Source organism: Anser cygnoides, chromosome 1, assembly GCF_040182565.1.
Source record: "Anser cygnoides isolate HZ-2024a breed goose chromosome 1, Taihu_goose_T2T_genome, whole genome shotgun sequence".
Lineage (NCBI taxonomy): Eukaryota > Metazoa > Chordata > Aves > Anseriformes > Anatidae > Anser > Anser cygnoides.
The window spans coordinates 123,654,265-123,678,511 of NC_089873.1; the positions used below are offsets into that span (position 1 = coordinate 123,654,265).

General features: G+C 35.5%; 1 protein-coding gene across 22 annotated transcripts in view; it reads left to right on the top strand.

The window, feature by feature from the left end:
• DMD (dystrophin) overlaps positions 1-24,247 on the top strand; it is a 1,239,454-nt gene that overhangs the window by 960,045 nt on the left and 255,162 nt on the right. For all 22 annotated transcript variants that reach the window (XM_066990426.1, XM_066990443.1, XM_066990448.1 and 19 more), the window contains one exon: positions 6,536-6,690. In XM_066990426.1, the coding sequence (XP_066846527.1) occupies positions 6,536-6,690 (155 nt within the window). The remainder of the gene's footprint in view (positions 1-6,535; positions 6,691-24,247) is intronic.

The window sequence follows — 24,247 nt, forward strand, 5'->3', positions numbered from 1 at the left end:
AAAATATTTCTGTTTAAGTTAACTAGATTGTTAAAGAAAATGTCCTCTAAGTCTTAAACAGTGCACATCGAAGACAAGTCCTTTATCCCTTCCCATTTCCAACAAACATTTGTAAGAAATTAATTTACGAAGTTTAAAATGGGTATTACATAATTCTTGAATGAACGTGGTCTTATCAGTCATAGGAAATAGCTGTCTGATCTCGCAGGAAAAACAAACAAACAAACACACAAAACCTACCTCTTCAGTACAAGTATTTCTCATCTTTTCTATATACCAGCCTTAGCTGAGGCACTGGCACTGCAGACTGGGAAATCCTGTAGTATTGGTATTTGTCTGCATTGACAATGAAGCTGTATAGGTTACCTGAAGGTAGTTTTAAAAAGTAAAGAAAAGGAAAATATGTACCAAGCTATGTGGATGCCTTGAAAATCAGGTATTTTAGATTTGCGCCAAGGTGTTCTCACTGGGTTCAAGCTTTTTAGAATTATTAATTGGAAAAAAAATAAAAAATAAAAATAAATAAATTAGAAAAAAATGAAACAGCTGGTTTTGTGTATTTAGCCACATATATTGTCAAATGTTTGGTGCTAAAATGTGCACCTCAGTGAACTTACATATCTGAGCTGTACCTCAAGTAACAATGCAGATATGCCCAAACTCTTGCATCAGCTTGTAAGTTTCTTGATAAGGAAATAGTCATACTTTGGTGACATTCCTCATGAATAAATTTTGAGAACAGCTGTTTCAGATTAATCATATCTCATTTTCTGGTTGGGGAAAAACAAGATTGAAACCAACCAGTTGATCAGCCTCTTAACATGGGTCCTGCCTCCATGGTAATGGAGCGTTACATTTTAGTTATTTGGGAGAATAGTTACACAAATATTTTCTGATATGTTCTCCTCTCCTGCCCTCCAGATTATTATTATTTTTTTTTTTTTAACTCCTAGCACTCTGTTATTTAGTTAAAGTTTGTGGACTTGATCAGTCTTTTTTGCCCAGATGAATGGTGATAAACCACTGTGAAGAATAGTGAGGTGAGGTCCTCATCAACTAGTTTTGCTGGCAGAGAAAGTATGTTTGTAACTGCATGATTGGTCTTCAGCTATCTCAATCATAAGGTTCTTGTTACTTTTCTGGTATTTAGAAGTAGATACAAAATCTGTTATTTTTTCTTGTCTGTTTGCCTGTAGGAAGAATTAAAACTTCCATTATCTTCTTGCTTTACGGCCGGGAAGTGTTTAAGTTTTCTTATTTAAGATTAAGGTCATTGCTTAGGAAGGGTGGATTATGGTAAACAAGAGCAATCACTCACTAATATATTGGAAAGAGTTAGAAATTATGTATACTACTGTCATTCAGCATAGAGGATTCCCACTTGTCACTGTCTTTCTGCAGTCAGGGTATCAGTACCTTACGCAATGCCTGTCCCAGTCTTAATTTAATGTTACATGCTGTAGCCAGTTACAGATATTAGACTATAATTATAGCGTAACTGTTAAAGCTGGTCAAGCTTACGGTTAGTCTGACATAATTTGACTGCCCTCGTGGTGATATGAACGTCCATGGGCTCTACTGTTCCAGGGTTGTTTACATTCATTTGTTTGATTTTGCCTATCCTCTCTCCCACAAGTCTGAAAAATATTCACCTCTATCTTTGAGACTTCCTTTTTTTTAGTTCCTCTTTTTTTTTTTTTTCTTATTTCACAAGTCTTCGTTAGGCAATTATCTTTGTCTGCCAGTAATTCCTATTGTGACAAATCCATCATGAAAGCTTCTCAAATGTGACAGCATCAGCTGTTGTGTTCATGCTTGAAATAAAGGGTCATGAATTCTAAGCAAAACTGAAATCGTATTTGAGTTTAGCAGCTTTATATTTCTTCTGTCTACTAGTATCAAAACTGAAGGACCCAGAAATATATCAAGTCCTCAAAATAAATGTTTTCCAGGCTGCTGTGCCAAACACATATATTCTGATGTTGTCCCCTGAATAACTAGAGCAAGTATACTGTCTTTTGGCTTGCTGTTACACTGATGAAAACAAAGCTGTCATTTCTATTCATTTGTGTTGAGAGAAAGAGAGAGGTCAGTGTGAGTCTTACATAAATTCTTCAGACATATTCATTTTGTCAGCTTCATATCTCTGCACAGTTTGGTGTGAGAAAGTAGTCACACAAAAGTGTTCTTCTGATTTTTGTTAAATATTATAGGTCTGCCTAAAGAAGCTGAGCCAACGCAAAAATTCCCCTCTGCTCTGAATGAACTTTGGGTCAGTGCTTGTGTTAATGCTTTTCTGTTAATGCATCCTTATGCATGAGTAAATGGACAGGCACTCAGCAATACTCCTCTTTTGATTGTTTTTATTTTTTACAATACCAGCATAAAACAAAAATCTGGCTTGTATATTTGCTCAGTGATGTTTTTTAATAGAATTTGACACACTGATGTTTAAAAGTAATCTAGTACAGTGTAGCCTCTAATTAAAAATATTATTTGTTTGAGACAGAAGTTAATTCAGAGCTAATTTGCTGAGGAATAATGCATTTTTTTTCATTTTCTTTTTTAGTTTCATATTCAAGAACTAAATGAGGACTGGGGTTAGGTATGGAGAATCAGAATATGGCATTCTGGCCAGCGAAAGTCTTTACCTATTAAAATCCTGTTTATTATTGTTTATTCAGTGATAGCTGCAGATGGTTAACTCAGCAGGCTGAAGGTTATATATGTACACATAGTACACTTCAGCTCTTCAGTCCCCAAATAATCTGAACATAAGCTAGAGTAAAACTAGTTTCTTCTTCTTAATATGATACTGAGTTTAAGTAAAAAAACAAAAACAAAAACAAACAAACAAAAAAACCCACCCTGCTAGGATTGCCAGCACTCTCCTTGGTGCCTTGCTTTGGGAAGAGCTAGGAGAGACTGAGAGACCTTTTCTCTCTGTGAATCTTTTTAGCTGGGATGGCCAAAGTGAAGTAGAAGAAGGATGGAGACGAGGTTTCCTTTCTTTCCTTCACTGACCACCTTCTTCCTGGTCGCCTAAATAGGAAACTGAAGAGCAGCCTGGTGACATCCCCTGCTCTGTTGGGACTCAGACGCCAAGCAGCCTTCCACTGGCATAGCCCAGGGGTGATGTTTATGCCTTGGGTTGCCCTCATCCTTTTCTGTTTTGGAGGGCAGGGGATGAAGGGACAATAAGGTTAACTCTAGCTAATTTAACCTTTCCTTGAAATGTTACTGATAATTCTTTTGCCACTCTATGTATACCAATATAGGTTGAAGTACAGTCTCAGCATTCTGTGGATTTTTATTATTCCAGGGCTGACAGCATACTGCTTTCATTTCAGTAAAACTATTAACAATTAAGATAATGTTATCAGTATGATTCAGACACTGAAACAGAAGTCCTTAATGGAAAAAATAATTATTTAAGTATATAAATAAAATGTGCTATAAATATATTGTAAAAGGACAGGAAGACAGCCTGATTTTCCAGATTTGTAATATATTACCTGCTCAGTGTGGGAATTCACATGCTCGAAGCTGGACATTCCTGTACATACATACTGCAATACTTGAACTTCTCTGCATAGTTTATTTTGTTCCACTGGGCAATCCTGGGGTAGAAAAAAGCCCATCTCTAATTTCCTTCCTTGTTTTTAATCAAGGATCCTTAATTATACAGACTTTCTTCCTAAGAACATCAACCAGTGCCTTCTAATTAAAAATTAAAAATAAATTTATACTTAAGTAACATGATAAATGCATAGCCTTAATTCTTTAAGCCTTTTAATAAACTCAGCAAATTCCAGTGATGACACAGACAAAACAAAGAGAAGGCTTATAAAAATGTGGAAATGAAATTAAGGTAATGAAGCATTCCCCCCTACCTCACACCACATCTCACCCCACCCCCCAAAAAAATCAAACGTTCCCAAGTAGCTTAGAGATAAATGAATAAATGAGAGCTAAAAATATAATAAGGAGGAATAAAAAAAAATAGCCACCAATTTAATCATTAAAAAATCATTACAGTCATATAAGATTAGAGTTAATGGGTGTCTGGTAGACAGTTAAAACATTTACCACAACACTTTGTTCTCAGTATCTGTGCAAAGAGCAGAGTTGAAACAAGGCATGCACTCTTTAAAGTTGGCGAAAAATTGCATACCAATTTCCGGTAAAGTAAAAAATAGAAATTGTTTCTGTCGACAAAACTCTCTATATTCATCATTTTTTTCTTGATTGATGATCTAGTGTTGTAATGTCAGGAAGTTAATGGATTAATGTTGAAGTTAATGGTGAGAATCAACACTTTTGAAAACAGCCTTGTAATGGATCTTTCTGTATTTTTATTATAAAACTGGCTTTGGAAGGTTTTATAAGGTCATTAACATTACATGGAACTGGGCAAAAAGAACTTATTTTAAAAGTAAAGTTTACAGGCTATTAGTTTACAATACAGACAAAATGTTGGGGTAACTTTTCTATGTAATACAGCAAACAGTCAGTCTGATGAAATACTTTGTCTAGAAAAAAGTAGCTGTGTGCATACATAATGTGAAACAGAGAGGAAGGTAGTGTGTATTAAAGATGGATAGACCTTACTGTAGAATGGATACATGCTATAAAAGTTCTACAAACCTGAAATGATTATTTCCGTAGACTTTATTTATTTTTGGTTTTATAGATTTTATTATGTGTGTGTAAATATCAGCAATTATATATTTAGTATATATAATTCTGCCAGGGAAGGTGCTCAGATAGGAAACTATATTCAAAGCAACCACCTACCTTTATCTTCTTCAAAGGAGTGCTAGTGATTTTCTATACAATTATCAGTTCTCCTGACTATACCTCCATACTTAACATGAAGGAGTAACATAACTGCTTAGGCAGTTTCAGCTTAACTGCACTTAACCATAATGTTCAGATGGTTCTCAAAGAGTTAGTAGGCTCCTCCTAATGTTGGATTGGTAAAAATCAGATCCCTTGCTCAAAATGCATAGTCAGGTGTCTGAGGTTATCTGGTGCACAGTAGTTGGGGAACTGTTCTGATCTGTCATGAAAGAATAACACAGGAAAGGGAGGAAATACATGTTTTCAGTTTCAGATTATGGAGGGATCTTAGAGATGTGGAAGCAGCTTTTTAATTGAGAAAGGTTGGGCGGGGGGAGATTAGAATAAAAAACAAACAAACAGAAAAAAACTCCAGTTGTACTCTTTTCAAAGGTCAAGTTTGAAAGTTCCAGTCTTAGCCAAAATCAATTTATCAATCTGAGATGAAAATATAAGCACACAAAATTTTCCAAAAGTACTCATTTTTATTTAGAGTTTAGACTGTTTAATCAGGGATTGCATGTTTTAGTTCAGCTTTGTGTGGAGAATTCATTGTCTGAAGAAAAACAGGATTTCAAGAGGAATACCACTTTGGGAGAATGAGAGGGAAAAGCAATTTTTTCTTCACAGAGATTTCCAAATTTTGAGTGTTAAAGCACTCAAATAAAGAAAGTCAAGCTTTACTGTTTGTTTGGTTTTTGTTTGTTTGTTTGTTTGCTAGATAGCTTCTAATGTTTACATACAATTTAGCGTTTCTATTGGCAAATTCAACCATTTTTTTTTTCATTTGCATTGTCCCGTTGATAGCCTAGTCGCAGTCTTTGCCTAGTACAAAAGTACAATTTGACCATCGATTATCTTTGCTCTTTCATTTTGTTGTTACACATTATGGATTGAATATGCAGCTTCAGTGCATTTATACGGAAATTTTCTCTGAGGAAAAAGACTACTGGGAAAGGTGCATGGAGTCTGGTTTCTGGCTGAATGAGTGTTCGAGATTTCCTGGCTTGCTGCTGTAGTAAGGCAGTTGGCCCAGGTGGGGCCAGGGCAGAGGAAAGGAGAAGTAAAGGAAGGAATGTTCAAGATATAAAAAGCTTACTTACTAGTAAAAATACTAAGTTAGCATTATAAATATGTTGATAGGTGTACCAGAATTTTGCTGTACTGCAGATTTAGTGCTGTTCCAGTAGGTGGCACTAATTACATAAACAATTTGGTAAAAGAATTAAGAAAAATAAAAAAGTGAAATCCCAGGCATTAGTATAATTTCACATTATAAAAAAGAAAATTAGATAGAACATACTATTTCATTGTATCTTCTATCTTGGTATAATTCAACATCAAAAATAGAAGATATAATAATGCATCCATCTATTTATGTCCCAGAAAAGAACAATCAACATTCGCTATTTATCAACCTGAGCTGCCATGTTTTATTTGGCATTTAGGATTCAGATGCTTAATCTCTTCAGAGATTAGCAGTAGTCTTACAGTCTTATACCTATAAAAAATTCAAACATTTAGAAAGACTCTGACCGTAGTTACCAGTAAATGTGAGGAAGTCCTTCCTCTGTTCTTTTTTCATATTGATGGTATAACTTGTCCATCTCGTTTTCTAATAATCATAGTATGTGTGTAATCATTTTATGACAAACTGATATTTATTCTTTATTTTTTTTCCTTTTCACTTCAGCAATTTTCAAAAGAAATACGACAATGGCAAATAAATGTAGATGTGGTGAATGACATGGCACTGAAGCTGCTGCGCGATTATTCAGCAGATGACACCAGCAAAGTAGAACTGATGACAGATAACATTAATACAACATGGGCTACCATTAATAAGAGGTAGGATATAAATTCTACTGTTATGTTTGTTGTTAAACTTCATTGTCCAGCTTTGGTTGGAGATCACAGAGGATAAAAAAATTGAAAATGAGATGGTTATAATGAAAACGGTAAAGCAAGATGACGAATCTTCTCTCATATTTTGTGGATCTGTGTCTTTGGAATGCCATTTAAGTTGCTCATGTAACATTTTGCCTTCTGCCAATTTCCCTCAGCTGTAAGCAGTTGCCACCTAACTTTAGTTGATAGGTGATATATTTTAACTATTTAAAATGAAGTGTATCATATTTGATATTCTACCTTCACAATCACTATAGTGATTTTGCTGGAGTCATAAACTGAATATGAAAATGACAGACTGAAAATGATAGGAAGCAGTCTTGAGGTAGAAATGTTATCCTGTAGCTTTGAAGCAAATCTATGGTCAAGAAAGTTTTTATTAGATCCTTGATCACATTCTTGATTGCATTTCACAGTCTTGCAGTGTTTGGTTTAGATACCAATTCCTTACTAAAAGCAATTTTTGCAGCTTGTCTCCAAATTGTGAATCATCCAATATGCAATCTATAAAATCAGAACACTTTGCAGAATAAAAATGACTTTCTTTGTAGTAGTAAAAGAGTTTTATATCATCGTACACTAGATGAGATACACATAAAAATTAAATCAAAGTTGTTTTAATCAGTTTAGTATCTTGGATTAAGTTTTATAGCCTATAACTGAAACTAGAACTGAATTAGTTTTAACATGTTTTTAATTAAAGCCTATGAACAAGGTCAGAAAAGTTTGTTTAGTTAAATATAAAATAAATTTAGAAGATCTTGCATAATGGAAGTTAGTTAAACCAGTGATGACTACTAAAATTTATTCCTGCTCTGTTTAATTTTTATGAAGTAAACATTCATATGAATGAGTCATTTTGACAGCATTTTCCCTGAATCAGACTTGCCACTGACTTAAGAACCTGTTTAAATAAAAGATGCTACTGACGTCCACTAAGAGAAATCCATATAATAATAATAATTTGGAAGGTCTTTTTTTTTATTATTTAATAAAGAACAATAACTAAACCAGGAAATTAGTGAAAACATTCAATGAATATTTGCTTGCGTTTCTGCTGTTACATAGCAGTAGCCATTTTAGCCTTATTGGTAGTAGTTTTACTATCTGCAATCTGAGAAACTGGCTGGAGGGTTTCCTGGATAAGAAGTGTTGCATGTCTAATGTGCAAAACTATTCCCCATGAGTAGGCAATGTAAGCAGGTAAAAATGCTTAGATTGAAGAACTCACAGAACTTGCTTTTGGTTGTATATAGAACTACAGCCACCATTTGGTAAGATAGCTTTGTAATCCTGAAGTCCAGTGCTACCTGTGGCTGCTGTAGATACTCAGGTATCAATTATAGCCAAGAGTGCCTCTTTAAGTATGTTAATGGTTCAAGCAGAGATGCAGGTGTGTCTAATGCTGTCTAATGTGCTAATTGCCATTGTTGCATGTAATCAGCTGAGTACTAGGCTAACAGAGATTACAATTCTTCAAGAGAGTTCTTGCAGGCTTCTATAAAACCTGCAGAATTGTTTGCAGTTCATGTGTCTGATGAGTTACTATAGTAAATGCTTTATGTCCAAAAAAAAAAAAAAAAAGATGCTTAGGTGACTGAGTTGATATTTCCTCTTTAGAAGGACAAGAGGATAAGATTAAGCTTGTGCAGGTAACTGTAAAACTACATTTTCATACTATTTGCCTGTAAGGCTTTGCTGCTACCTTTCTAATACTTTAATATTTTGTATATAATTTTTGCAAGACTTCCCATGATTTGGGAATTTGAAAAATAATTATGTTGCAAACAGTAGTTGATAAGCTTCTCTGAGGGCTGTATCATGTTGTCAAACATGATCGTGTATCAAGTCTGTCTCTTGTGAAAAACAGATAAATGTGTACTTACACCCTACCCTGGAAGTGTTTAAGGCCAGAGTTCAAGGGGCTTTGAGCAACCTGATTTGGTGGGTGGCATCCCTGCCCATGTAAGGGGGGTTGGAACTAGGTGGTCTTTAAGGTCTCTTCCAACCCAAGCTAATCTATGAGTTTAATGAAGGTTACCAAAAAGCTTGAACTTGTGAACTCTTCTTCACCTGTAGTTCTTTGGAAAGTATTCGTTCCAAGCAGTAGCCAAGCCTTTTGCTCATGCAGAACTTATGGAGAGAGGTCTTGAAAGAACATCCTAGAGATTTCTTTTGTTGAGCAACTCTGCAAAGAGAAGGTGGAGTCTGTGGGCCTTTGGATGACTTAAGTGCTATTTTAAAGATTATATTTTGTTATGTTGTCCTGTTCTTTTGTTTGTTTTTGTGGTGCCTTTTTTGGTCTTGTTTGTTTTTCCCTGCCCTTTACACTTAAGCTCTCAAGTTGTTGCACGGAGCAAAACAAATTCTATCTTGATGGTTTTGTTTGGTTTTTGTTTGTTTGTTTGTTTTTCTTTGAACTGTAAGAGTATATTTACTCTGAGTAGAAAGGAGGCATGTGAACTATCTATTGCAGGCTACAAGAAAAGCTGGTTCTCCACTGAGCTAGGCAATGATTTCAGATATATCCATGACTGTTACTTTCATCTAGGCCATGAACAAGTAATGCTCTGGTGATTCAGTGACCTGATAGTGATGTAGAAATAAATTCCAAATGGTCTTGGCCATTTCTCCAGTGTTTTTAGAACTAGTTCTATCGCAGCTTATATGTGTCTTGAGTGCTAAGAGGAAATATACCATTAAAGAGTTTTATTTCATCTCCCTGTATTCTCAATTCAAATGGGCTAATTATTTTTGTGCATATTTTCTTCTAAAAAGAAAAAAAAATGAGTTGTTCACGTTGTTTTGATCTGCTTTTTCTCTAACCAGCCATTAATATAAAAAATGTGTGTCAGTGTAAAAAATGTGAACACTCCTTCCCATGAAGCAGATTAGTAAAACAACAGGCAGGCAAGCAGCAGTAATATTGCACTTTGCCTGTTGGCAATAGTTCAGCCAAAGCAAGTACTTTAGTCATTAAGGCAACATCTGCCAGCTTGTGTTTTGTTTTGTTTAAATAGATTTGCAGCTGATTGCTGTGTATTTACCCTTTGCCTTACTGTTCTGTTTTATAACATCGAACTATAACAAATAGCATTCTAACTCCTTTAATAGCTGAGTTCGTGAGTGTTTGATGGTCATTTCACTTTTCACTCACCACTCTTTTTTATTATTTTTTGTTTGTTTGTTTGTTGGTGATACTGCCAAGACACACTAAAGGTACATAAACTGATCAGCTGGCAAAAGCCAGAATGACTTGTAAACAGGTCTCTTCTCTTTAGAAGTGTTAGCTTTCTAAGAAATAACTATATTTTAAAGTGGGGGTAATTTAAAGAGAAAGCAATCTGTATTGCTTGTATTAACAAAAATAAATATAACAGTTGAACTAAAATGTTCTCAAGAGAGAAAGATACAATGAAGGAAGCAACTATTATAAATTTACTATATAGAGAAATGTGTTATGGTACTATTATGTTACTTCTTCCTTTTGTAAGCACTCTTATGTGAATGATCATATAAATATAAAAACTTTCTTAAAATAATTTATTTCTTGGGAATCTAACAAATGTGCTTAAATTTCACTAACTAATGTTAATCTAAAAAAGGGTGTAGATCTTTCTTAAGTAGAGCGTATTTTGTGGTGATAATTGCATACATTATCTGAGAATTGTTTAGGTCTCCAACCCAGCACTGTGTAACAGGCACTTTTTTCAAACATTTGCATCTCCCCCCAGTTCCCATACTCAAGGTCAACGGAGCATCAGGCTGTATGCCAAATATTACCAGCTTTTACTGTTCAAGATGCTTTCTTTGGCTCCTGAGATGAGAGAGGATGCACATGTCAGTCGCAATACAAAAAGTAATTTTTTTCCTCACTGCAGGGTATGGGCAGTGAATATTCAATTTTTTATTTTTTTTATTTATACATAACATTATCTTTCCATTTCTGTTATTAGTTTAAGTTGTAGAGTATTAGAGAGGAGTGGCAAGGAGCTGAGCTTTTAGACAACTGGTTTGATAAATCTGAGATACCAACACCCATAGTTTGCTAAGAATGGTGTTAAATCTCTAATGCATCCAGTTGTACAAACATCTTGATTTTACATACTAGCTGGACAATATAGAATACAAATTGCCAAATAAGCAAAAGGCATAAACATCACAAAAGTAGGATGCCCACCTGTTTCCTATGTAATAAGGCATAATATAATGTAAAAAAAGCTCATAACTTAGTTTTTATCTTCATGAATAGCAAAGCTTTCCTCATCAGTGATGGCTTTCTATAAAAATACTATTGCTGGAATGCAAACTTTATCTGTACATAATGTTTGTAAATATAATTTTATTAAATGCACAGAAAGAGGTTGACCGTTCCACCAGAGAGCTGTATACTGTACCTGCCCTAATATGACTCTGCTTTATGCCACTTGTAGAAGAAATCACACTTCTGTTATAGTTGAATTGCAGTCTGGGTAAGAAGTGCTGTCATGCAGCAGCAGCCAGTGTGAAGTGTGTTAAGTTATACTGAGGGCTCATAGTTGACTTCAGTAGCTAGACCTTCTGGGGAGTTGTCTTTGAAGAGCTTATCGTTTGCTCATTTAAGCTTGGATTGCTAAACTTGAGAAGGAATGAATTCACAATACATTTTACTTTGGAGAATAACATACACTTCTTCTAGGTTCTTCAAGCCAGTCTCTTGCTTTCCATTCTTTTATTATTTTGAAGGTTGGTCTGCATTCCTATAATCAACGTAATTCCATGGGCATGCATGAACAGCTATTATTTTTCTTTGTGCAGACATCCTTTAGTTGAGTAAAGTGAAACAACCAAATTAAAAATGTAAGTGACTAGGGGAACCTTGTTTATACATTTGTATTTGCAGTTGTTGTCCTGTTTATAGAGCTGTATTAGTGTGGATGTGAACAAGAAATCAATGTAAATGTAAGACCTCAGATAAAGATGATATTGGTCAAGTGTCAGTTTCCCATGTAAATACATACATATATATATATATATATACACACATATATATGTGTGTATATATATATATATATATTCTAACAAAGAAACCACAGTATGATCACTCTTATTTTTTCTTCATATTGGATTTTTTTGATCGTTTTTGAAACAATCTTGCCAGTATCAAGAAAGTAGATGTCAGAGTGTCTGCTTTTTACAACCAATATGTCATGCCAAAGCTTGTTATTTATAGCAGATTAACAACAGATGCTAATTCAAAATTACAAAGACTGATGGAAAACATTGCAATTACAGGGCAATTGTTTTCTTCTGTGAGAGAAGTTAATAGTACACATATATTGATTCTGTTCATAGTTTTTAAAAGTAAATTTCAGTTTAGGTGTTCGTGACATACTGTCTTTGAGATCACTTGTTTTTCATTCTATGAGGACTTGTTGTTTTATTCAGTTAGTAGAACTATTCATGTTGAATGAAAGTGAGTCTTTGCAGTCTTAGATAATGCATCCAAGATTGTATTAAGGAGTAAGCAATTTTATATCAGCATGTTTGAAGAGCTGATGTAGTCCTGTTGACTATCCTTTTGAATAGGAGGAGAAACATTTTTTGTTCGTTTTAAAACATTTAATCCAGAACTCCTCTGAAAAGTCAGAATTTGATCTGAGATCCTAATCTCCTTCTCTTCGGACAAAAGGTAGAAAAAAAGCCATTCATTTTCATTAAATTAATTTGCCTTGCTTCTTCTGTATAGCCCTCTATGCTTCTCCAAAGCTGCTCTCCAGCAGAGTAATGTTGGCAAATTTTGAAGAGACTTATTAGCTTCTTGTGATGCGAAAATGTTACAGCTTTTGTGTTTAAATATGTATATTTTTAAAGTTTCCTAGTAGCTGTTTTTAGATAAAGGGTTAAAGTACTTTTTGTCTTTTTTTCTGTTACTATTATTTTAAACAAAATAATGCACTATCAAAAGGATGTTCACCTACTCTGGCAAGGTTTAGGTGCTCTGAACGTAGTCTGACGTATTTGTTGCTACATGTTTTACTTTAAATGCCACCCCTTAACTTTTCTATATTGAAGAGTAAAACTAAATATATATACATATATGTATTTGGGGGAAAAGTATTGCTTTATGATAGGTTACCTATTTGAAAGTGTGGTTGTTTTACCCAGCTGGGCAGCTGAACTCCAACATAACTGCTCTCTCACTCCCCCTCCTCAAATAAAAAAGGGGAGAAAATATGATGGAAAGGGCTTAAGGGTTGAGATAAGGAAGGGAGATCACTCAACAGTTATCGTCATGGGCAAAACAGACTCAGCATAGAGACATTAGAAAAAGTTATTACCTATTACTACCAAGCTAGAGAAGTGAGAAACAAAACAAAAAATGACAACAGAACAAACTAAAACCACCATCCCCCTGAACCACACTCCTCTGTCTTCCCCCCAAGTGGCACAGGGAAACAGAGGCTTTGGTCAGTCCCTGACGCTTCGTCTCCGCCGCTCCCTCACGGTCCCTCCCTGCCCCTGCTCCACGCGGGGTCCCTCCCACGGGATGCCGTCCTGCCCGAACTGAGCCTGCGGGGGCTGCCCACAGGCAGCAGCTCTTCCAGCACTGCTCCCACACGGCTCCGTACCACGGGGTCCATCCATCCCCCAGGAGCAAACTGCTCCAGCACGGGTCCCCCACGGGCGGGCGGCAGCTGCTGGGCTCTTCTCACAGAGGCAGCCCCCGCTACCAAAACCTTGCCAGGTAAACCCAATACAGAAAGACAGTCTACTAACTACCTACGCTCTGAAACAAACATTGATGTTCAGAATATAATTTCAAGTTTATCAGCAATGACATCGCTTAACTGATCTATTGTTTTGTTCTATTATCTTTTTCTTCCTAATGCCCATAAAAATGATGTTTCAGCTGCGTATAGGAAAAAATATAAAAAGACATAAATGCCACCTGAAACTCCTATAAATAGATCTTGAAAGTCATCTATTCTGGTTACATCCTAGTTTTCACCTTATTTTGTTCTCCACTCAGCTGACTGCAATTTTTGTACAGTACTGACAGCAGTACATGGATCCAAGATAAGAAGTCAACTGAGGGCACTAAATGTTTTCAGTTTAGCTTATGACAGGGTAGTTTTGGATATGCAACGCTTTCAAAAGGCTGGTAGGATGAGCTGAAAAAGCAGTGCTACCCAGACTGTGTCATGATTGATCATTTCTACCTTTATGATCATATTTTATTTTTTTGAGGAAACTCTTTATGATTTGGGAAAAAAAAAAAAAAAAAGGAAGAAGAAAGTGTTCCTGAGTTATTTCTGGAAGGGGTAGCATCAGTCTCTTATTAAAAAGATCTATGGAGCCTTGTGACTTCAGAAACACGTTTCTTAAAACTTTTCATACTGGCGTGAGTAAAACTCAGTGCTTCTGTCACTTAAATAGATACATCTAGACTAGAACCTTTATTACTCCCAGAAAAGCAGGAGATGATCTGGAGATCTGCTGTGTCCACACAGACAAACAGAAATAACCTGTAAGAGAAAAGTGTTCTTAAATCATTATTTTTAAAAGTTTTCTGTCCAGCAAGTGGTTTGCTGATGTTTTTTAGGCTTACAGCTTAGTGGGTTTGGTTGTTAGCTGCAATCTAATTTTAATGATTTTGTTGTAGACAATTAGAGGATGACAGCTCTGACGTTTCTCAAAAAGGCCTTTAGCCTCAAATACCTAGAGCAAGTTAATTAAGTAGGAAAAGTGAAAGTAGAACATCAAAAAGACCATTTCTTACTGCTTAGACCATTGCTTTTTCCATTCTTATTTGCTTTTCTTGTTTTTGATTTATATTTTGGTCTTGAATGAAATGAAATTTCACTACTTTGTATTTACTCAAACTTTGTGTGTTCCTTTGACATGCAAATGAGAACAGTTTTCATGCTATAGTGCAACCCAACGGGAAAAGATCATTAAAGAGTTTACAGCACAGCCTTCTAAATGGAGAGTAATTTCATGCAACAACATGAATCATAATTGGAGCTTAATATGGACATTTCAAAGAAACACTCCTGAGAAGTCTTACTCTTTTTACATCCACAGGAGGGGCAGAAGGAGCCAGGTACTAAGGGAGTAAGCCTGATTTTTGTGAAAGAAAACAAAAATGTCAATTTTTGTGCTTATTCCATTAGAAGATTAAGACAAATGTGTTGTTCTTTTTCTAAAAGGTGAGATTTTCAGAAGTAATTAGGGAGTTTTAGTCTCCGTTTCAACAACAGAAGCTAATGCTCTGTGCCCTGAAAGTCCATCCTTAAATCTATTTCCTATTAGTCTGCAGATAAATTAACAAACTCTAGCAAACTGATTATTGTTCTCACCAAGGGCCTATTGCAACAAATGAATGTCTTTCCTTTCCCCTCAATAGACTTCTTATCAGGCTTCATGTCCTTTAAAACAAACAACCGAACGGAAATTAATAAAGCTGATGGACTAGCAGAGTGCTAGCACAAAGGAATTTGACCTTAGTTGTCATTTTTTGTTTCCATTATTATTCCTGTGATAGCCTTGTTTTGTCTTCCCCTGGTGTTCTCCGTGGAATTTTTTTTACAGACTGTTCGTGCTATCGCAAGCATTATTACTTCATTCTTGTTCAGTTTCTGATCGGCTCCTCTACAGGCAGTGTAAGCCTTCTGCTCTCTAGCTTATCAGTCATGCTAGAAACTGAGAGGACCATTCAGTCTGTCTGGTAAATCTTTGGTCTCTTTGGAAATTGCCACCACATGTGCCAATTTGACAGCAGCACTTTTTGTCTTTTCTGTGCATCTGTGTTTCAACTATGAATGGAATTTGGACCACACATGGTGTTGTATAAACTGTCAGAAATTGTCAACTGACAATGAGTTGTTTTCTTTCTGGATGAGGATCAGTGGCATGAGAGGTAAATGGTCATGACTCTTGCTGGCCAAGGCAGAGGGAAGTGGCAAGATGAAGACTAGGTTGGAAAACAGCAGAGTTAGAAATGCACTTTTCTTACACGTTCTAAAATACAAGTGGTGAGAAATCAGAGGAAATCTGAGATTAAGCAGGTAGATAAAAGGATACCAATTTTTAAGACATCCCTGAAACAGGTACATAGGAGAGGAAACAGTAAGGAAGCAAGGAACTTGTGAAAAGGAAATGCTCAGTATGTTCATGTTCTTTAACACACAGCATAAATCGCATCTTCACCAATACTCCAAATTGGATTGTTGTATGCTACATTCCCTGACAAATTTAAAAAATGTAGAGCTCTTTCCCCACCACTAAACGTTATATGTCCTGCAAATGATAAGAATTAATAGCTCTTGGAATTATCATTTTAGCAGGCGTATCTGCACATTCTTCCTTTGTAAAAGAGACAATCATTTATGTATCTGAGTATCAGCTTAAGAACAACAGTGCCTTGTGGCAATGAATTTTACAGGTCCACTTCTTTTTTTAAGTATTATTTTTATCTGTTTAAAATGTAGTCTGTATCTTTGAGACTCCATTTGTTCACTTGACATAATGTATGGTAGAAACAAATTTCTTGGAATTACTCCAAATGCCATACTTGCAACACCCATTTCCCAGTTTCTGTATTTTATCTTATTAGTAAGGTATGTTTTCTCGGTTTTGTTTTCATTTTATATATTTGATTTCTTATTTTTCAATTCCAGTAAAATTAGACCTTAGTTTAATTTTTTTTCTTCTTACATCTAAGATGGATGTATCTTCTGTTCTCTACAGCATAACTTATACATGCTATTTTTTTTTTGGGGGGGGGGGGGTATTTTGTTTGTTTCTGAAAGCTCTGAATGAGATGCTTTTGTTTATTATCAATAATGGTAGAGTTCAGTAATTTCCATGAGTGCTTAGTACTTTAAACATGGCTGAGGTTGATACCTGAGCTAAGCTAGTTAATTACTAATCATGTCTTTTGCTCTATTATGAACCATATACCTTTATTAATTCTGAGAGGGTAGATCTATTTTTGTGGTTGTTGACCTGTAAGATTTCCAGTGTGGACTTACTCCAAGGTATGGAAAGCAATTCCACCAGAACGGTCTTTTCTCTCTGGTTCCAGTGGGGAACAACAGCCAAATAGACTTATTCAAACAAGATGGCACTAAGAAACTGTAGTTCAGATCTGCCTTTGTTGACACGCCTGCTTTTTATTCTGTGCTGACCCCTTGGAGCCACAGACACTTGTCACCATTACTTTTTTTCATGCTGGGTAAAATTACAGTAGAATAATGGAATGTTTTTCCATTTTGCTTTTGCCTAAATTGTTTTTCACATCATGTCATGCTTTAGTCATTTTATATCTGAAATTACTTTTTGCTGCTGGCTGGGTTGAGATACCCAAGCCAGAATAAGGACAATGAAGAGCAGAGCATGTACCACTGAGTGAAGGGTGGACATAATATTTATTCCTATTTTGGTACTGTTAATCTTTCAGGTGCTAGTATGTATTGACATCTTCATCAAGCTGTTGGTATTGATTTTAAATACGTAATTTGTTCAAGGTTACAGCTAGTTCAGAATCTAGTGGTTTATATGACTTTAAAACTTCCTTGTAGAGGCTGGTATTGTTTACACATCTATATTGAACCTTTCTGCTATCCTATTCCGAATGATTCATTCCATCTGAAATTATTCAATTCTTCCCAGGCTTGACTAACCTAAACAAATTTGTCACCTTACTCTTCATAACCTTTTCATAATGGCTAATTAATGTACAGAAGAGCACCTAGTGCATCTCAAGAATGAACATTATTTGCATTGACTATATTTTATTTTTTTAATCTCAATTTTGTTTCATTCCAGAGGTTTCTGTAACACAACTTTGTATCCCTGCTCCTAAATAGCTCCTTGTATAGAGGCTTATCCTTTAAAACTATACTAAAAATATCACTTCATTGTCATTTTCAACATTTGTTTCAATTTTAACAAAAAGTTGGAAAATATATTTTTCTCAAAGATTTTTATTGGGCCATAATAAACTTAGTGAAGAAGTGTAGAATTATATTCATACATGAAAGCAGAAGTCTTCCTGGATACCATTCCAAACAGAGGGCTTCTTTTCTGTTTCTGTCCTGGAATGATTAAAACTCAGAAACTTAGTATTTGTGTACTTATACATGATTTCTCTTTCTAAATATGTATTTGTTTGTGTACTCTTTGATTATGGAGGGGCAACATACAGATAGCCACAAATATTAAAGATTGCTGAACATAATTACGTGTTGTGTGATGTCATCAACAGTTTGCTTACATGTATGACCTGGCTAGCTTGGACTGGATCAGGTGAACTAGTCATATTAAATTTACTAGATTAATGTCACTACTTGATGTTTGGGACTACTAAAATTAGTAATATAAGCTGTTCCTGTTCATGTTGTCATTCTGAATAAGCTGAGCCACAGCAGACAATCATACAGAGGTCAGATTTGAACATACAGTTGTCATTAAAATATTTAACAATTTCAAGTAATTGAGACAAACTGTATCACAGGCATTGGGTAACAGATGACAGGACCTTATTTTAGATCAGTGATATAAATAATCAAGAAAGAAGCTAATCCAATAAATCAAAATAGCATATAAATACATTAAAGAAGAGTAAGAACAACGTGTCGTGGTGATGCCACTCATCTTTAAAAATATGTATTTCCTTAAATGCTTAGTATTTTATCCGTTAGAAAAGATTGTACAGTGTATGCATATATACAATATATATGTAAACCAGTAAAATACAAAAATTTAGATATTCATGGCTATTGCAAAACACAGAATTTGAGTCTTTTCTAATACTGCATGGCACTTATGGCTAACTTATTTTCTGTCTTGTGCATATACCTCAATGAAAAGGCAGAATGAAGTAGATTAAGTAATGCTACATTTTTTTATCACTAATGAACCTATGTATTTACTCGTTTGCATTTTGAATGGGAAGGTTCACAAGTTGTCTGTAGTATACTTGTGTGTAACTAATAAAAATGTATGAATTTTCAGTTGAACTTCATTTTTTGTTAATAGCAACAGAAGTCAGCCTTCTGAAGTGTTTACTTGAGGTTAAGCATGATTTTAAAAAAAAATAAATCTAGTTTGCTCTCTTATGATTCTCCTGAGAGAACTTGTCTCTGGCTTTTAATGTTTTACATTAATTTTCTTCCCATGAACTTTTAACGTAGTTCTTTAATCTGATTTCTAGGAATCCTCTTGTAGTACTAGAATATAGTTTGAAAAAATTAAGATGGCCATCATCTGAAAAAGGTAATATCCAAGCCAAATAACAGGACATCATATGCAAGATTAAGGCCTCAATACCACTCCTTGCTACTTGGTGGTTTGCTTATGGTTTTTCTTGATGATATCAATTGTGTTTCACATCTATAGTCAACTTTTTGTATACAGGACTCTCATAAAACAGAAACATTTCAAAGCTCTCAAGCTTTGCATGCTGTTCTTAATACCTTCATAGAAAACATGGGCCATGGCTTCTCTGAATGAAGAGCAAAATGTGAAGTAGGGAATCATCTAGTGATTTAGATATTCTTGTAGGAAATCATGATGCAATGCTATAGTGACAGTGTAACAGAACTCAATACCAGACCTTATGGGATGGGAGGGTGATTTTTTTTAAAGACTAGTTTTACATACCCATGCACTCTTAGATGAGTTTGTCCCAGTTGTCTATCCAGTGTTTAGGCACCAAGATGTTTGTATCTAAGTGGTTATCCAGAGGAATTCCTTGAAATAACACAGCATAGGACACATCAGCTGACACATCAGATGTCATCACATCCCCTGGGCTCTTCTCGTGGTAAATGTTGTGCAGGCTTCAAGATGTATCTTATTTTAACCTTACATAACTCACTATGAAGCGTGACCTCTTTTCTTTGTTCGCTTTTGCCTTCTTGAAGTAAAGGGCATGAGTAAACTAAGCATATGTAAGTCTGTGGGCCCTAATAGGAAGTACCTGTGAGTGCTCAGGGAGCTGGCAGATGTCTTTTTGAGGCCACTCTCAACAATCTTTGAACAATCATGGTGATCAGAAATGGTGCTTGAGGACTGGAAGACAGCAAATATCACCTCTATTTTCAAGAAGCGAAAGAAGGAAGACCCAGGGAAGTACCATCTTGTCAGCCTCACGTCAATCCCTGGGGGTGATAGAGCAACTAATCCTGGGAACTATTTCCAGGCACATGAAAGGCAAGTTCCCAGATGGCAAAAAACTGGGAGGAGTGTCTGATATGCCAGAGGGTTGTGCTGCCGCCCAGAGGGACCTAGACAGGCTGGAGAAATGGAATGAGAAGAACCTCATGAAGTTCAGCAGGGGAATTGCAAAATCCTGCACCTGCGAAGAAACAACCCCTGGCACCAGTACATGCTGAGAGCCACCCAGCTGGAAAGCAGCTTTGCATAAAAGGCTCTGGGGGTCCTGGTGGACACCAAGTCGGTCATGAGCCAGCAATGTACCCTTGTAACAAAGGAGTCTAGTGGTATCTGGGCTGCATTAGGAGGAGTGTTGCCAGCAGGTGGAAGGAGGTGATTCTTCCCCTCTGCTCAGCATTGGTGAAGAAGGATCACTAAGACAGTTAAGGGGCTGAAGCATATTTTGTACAAGCAAAGTTGTAACCATTTAGCCTCAAGCAGAGAAGGTTCGGTGGGGGATCTTCTGAATGTATATAAACATCTGACTGTAGGGTATAAAGAAAAAGGAGCCAAGCTCTTTTCAGTGCTGCCTAGTGGACAAGAGGCAAACTGGGGCACAAACAGAAACACAGCAAGTTTTATCTGAACATCAAGAACCATTTTTTCACTCTGAGGGTGACTGAGCACTGGCACGGGTTGCTCAGAGAGGCTGTGGATTCTCCACCCTTGGAGATGTTCAAAAGCTGCCTGGACGTGGTCCTGGCTGGCAACTTTTCTAAGTGGCCCTGCTTGAGTAGGGGTTTGAACGAGATGACCTCCAGAGGTCCTGCCCAATCTCAACCATCCTGTGACCAAATGTATAGAAACAAGTGACAGTTTCTCTATTGACTTTTTTTTGTGGTTCCTACTGATTTCTCTCAGGATATATATATGTATATTTTTAAACACATCACAGTTAAAAGCTACATTCTTTCTTGCTAATGAATAGATAGTACAAGTAGAGAGGCTGGAATTCTTTTGAACTTTTCTTTTTCAAAAGTATTCATCTGGAAAAATATCCATAGTTATGTCTTCACATTTCTCGAGACTTTCCTTATACATGTAATGGATGAGATTTTTTTTGCAAGATTGTATGAATGTGTGCTACTTTTTTTCCCTATTTTTTTTTAAATGACATTTACCAGAGATGGATACATTAAAAATAAAATGGTTATCAAGTTAGTATTTTAGAATGTATTGCCATGTCTTTTCACCTATGAGGAACTGTAAATGTGAATATACCTCCTGGAAGATGATCTGTGCTGCAGTTTTTCAGCTAATTGGAAAATCAGAACTGTCAACCAGATTTTGGTCTTAAGATATGACAATGATTATTTTGTCATATACAATCATGAATGTGGGCCTTGAGCTGACAAGAGTTCAAGTAGTTTTTAATCAGTTTTTTTTGCTTATAGAGTTGGGATTTCTGTTTAGAAATAACAGCAGCTAGGTGGAAATGAATGGCTTTAAAAGGTGAGCTAAGTTGCTTCTACAAAGAGAACAGGTTTGAAGAACCTTGATATTTTGAAATCTAATCTTGCATACAAGCCAATGCAGTGTTTGTTAGTGCATGTTTTATATGAGGCTGTTTTAAACCTATCTTTTGATTAAATAACAGAAAATATAAACTTATACTTCCTTAAAAGGCTTTATGGTGTACTTTATGGGTTTCATTCCATTAGGTGAAGTTAAAATTATGCATCTATTTCCATTAAATAAAATGTATCTCCCCAAACGTTAGTTACCTGAAATATATAGAAGTTGCTTATATGAGAGCGAATCCAAAAAGATAAATCACAAGAGAAATCAAGCATCAACATAAACACCTGATAATTATATCAAAGCTTATGAAGTGGAAGAAAACATCACAAAACTGTGTGCTATTTAAGAGTTATATTTGGAAAAGTTGGTCAGAGTTGTATGGGAGTGCATGAAATTTCATGTGTATCCACTTCTGTTGTTATATCTTTTCATACCACAATGGTAAGACCTCCTCACTCCCAGACTTAGTGTTCTGGTGTATTTATGCCTATCTCCACTCCATTGAAATGTCTACAGTTGTTCTTTGATGGGTTTGTCTGCTATGAATTTTTACCTTTGAAATTCATTCAGAAGAGTTAAGGTGGTGCTGGTAGAACTATCACAGAATGTGTTGTTCCATTTGAAGCTACCTTAAGGGAGATAGGATATTTTCTGGGGTCTTATTATATCAAACAGACATCAACTGTCACTGAGTTCAACAGAACTTGAACATTTCCTGAATTTGCTGAGTTTGACTCTGGAATTTTATTTTATTTTTTTTATTTAATTTTATTTAGATGATCCTAAGGTACAGAAACTAGAACTAGAAACTAGATTTCTAGTTTCTTCCCAGTCTGAAGTGATCATTATGGAGTTTCTACAAGTGTTACTCTGTATTCTAGTATTACCTCTGGTTATAGCTCCTGCTGTATTACACTCTTTCTACAGTAAGACTATTTTAATCACACTCTTCCATTATCATGGGGAACTTATTCTATATTTCAGTTTTCTGTAGGAGTCTGCAACCTCCTGAATAATAAACAAGAACTACATATGCGAGATACAGAGCGGTTCTTTACAACTAATACTACAATATTAGATAAGCAATATAAAAAACAATAGGCAGTATGCCCTCTGCCCATCACATAGTCAACATCTTTGTGTAATATCAGTACTATTTAAAGTCCAAGTTTTAGAGGAGGAAAAATGATGCATTATCTAGGTGTTTGTTTAGTGTTACTGCCACTTAACTTTAGATGATGCATGGTACAATTAGAACTGCATTTGCTGCCAGCTAAGTTTTCCAGTCTGGAACCTGAGGCTTGTTTCTTTTGAATGGTAACAAATATCTGTTCTGCTGGGCTGTGGGAATGCAGCCCTCAGAGGTTGCAGCTTTAAAAGAAAACTGTACTAACAGTTTAATAGTATCCTTTGTGAATCCTAATTGATTTCATGTAATGCCATCAGTGCATTTTACAGTCTTATTAAATTGAGTTGTTTCTACAGTAATTAAGAGTAAGAAAACAAGTGCCTTAAGAACCTAATTATTTTCACAATCAGTTTTAATTGCACTTCACTCTCTTAGAAAGCGAAGATTTTATCTTAATAAATTGTATCTGAGTAATTAATATGCTTTTTATGAGAGGATGTTGACTGCCTTGGAATCTCAAAAGAATTATATTTTGGAATCCAAGGATTCCAAAATACTCTATAATGAGTATTATAGACTGAAGTGTGTGTGAAGAGGGCTGAAACAGAATGATAACCTTTTTGCTTCTTTTCTTAGAATAAGAAACCAGTTTTGTCTGTCTGTTTTGGATTTTAGGATTTTTTTCTGACCCTTTTCTGACGTCTCTCTTTAATGGGAATACCAGGATTATTAAATCCTATCGTTATATGTTTTGTTGGAGCATTACTCAAATGATACAGAAAACTAGACTGGAATTTGTTCTGTGAGTTCTGGGGGAGTAAAAAGAAATACTTTAAATTTAGACTAAGGGCTATTTAAAAAGTCTCTTGAGAGAATCCATCAGAACTATATTTTGTATCTCCAAGTTATCTTTAATGGTATTTTGTATGTCAACTCTAATTGTGTGATGTTTATATTCCCTTTTCTTTAATCTAGCCATTCTTAACATTTTCTCTCTGGAAAATGATTAGTTTTATTTAAAATGTATTAATGGGTAGGGAATCACAAGTAAATATAAAATGTTTTAAATAACATAAGATATAACTTTACTGAGTTTTTAAAGGAATTCAAATGGTCCACTTAGTTTCATTAATGATTTTTCTGTAGTTCACGCTAAGTATGATATTCTATGGTTATAATGAACATAGGAAAAATATTCAGTAATATTATGTTTTTATATATTTAGTTATAGAACTGCATCAAGGGAAGACGAGACAAAAGCAATCAGGGCAAGAAAGGCTTGTCAGAAAAAGTTCCCTCTAGTGCCCTTTATGCTTGCCATCCCATAAAGATGCATTTGGGGAGTCTGGGACCTCATGAGTGAATAGAGTGTAAGGAGCAACAGAAATTATTTTTAAAAGGTCAACGAGGAGTTTGCCTCTGTGATAATGTAGATCCTCTGTGCTGGTATTGGCAGATACTTATTTGAAAAGAGGTTATTTAAAGGACCCGTACAGAAATCTGTGTGTGTGATTTTGTGCTCCAAAGTATATTTCCTTTGCTTTTCGCAACCTTTCTCAGTCTGACAAATAATGGTGCAGAAGAGCTGTTGGATTAATATCTGAGGTTGATTTGAAACATCATGGATGTTCAGATCATCACACA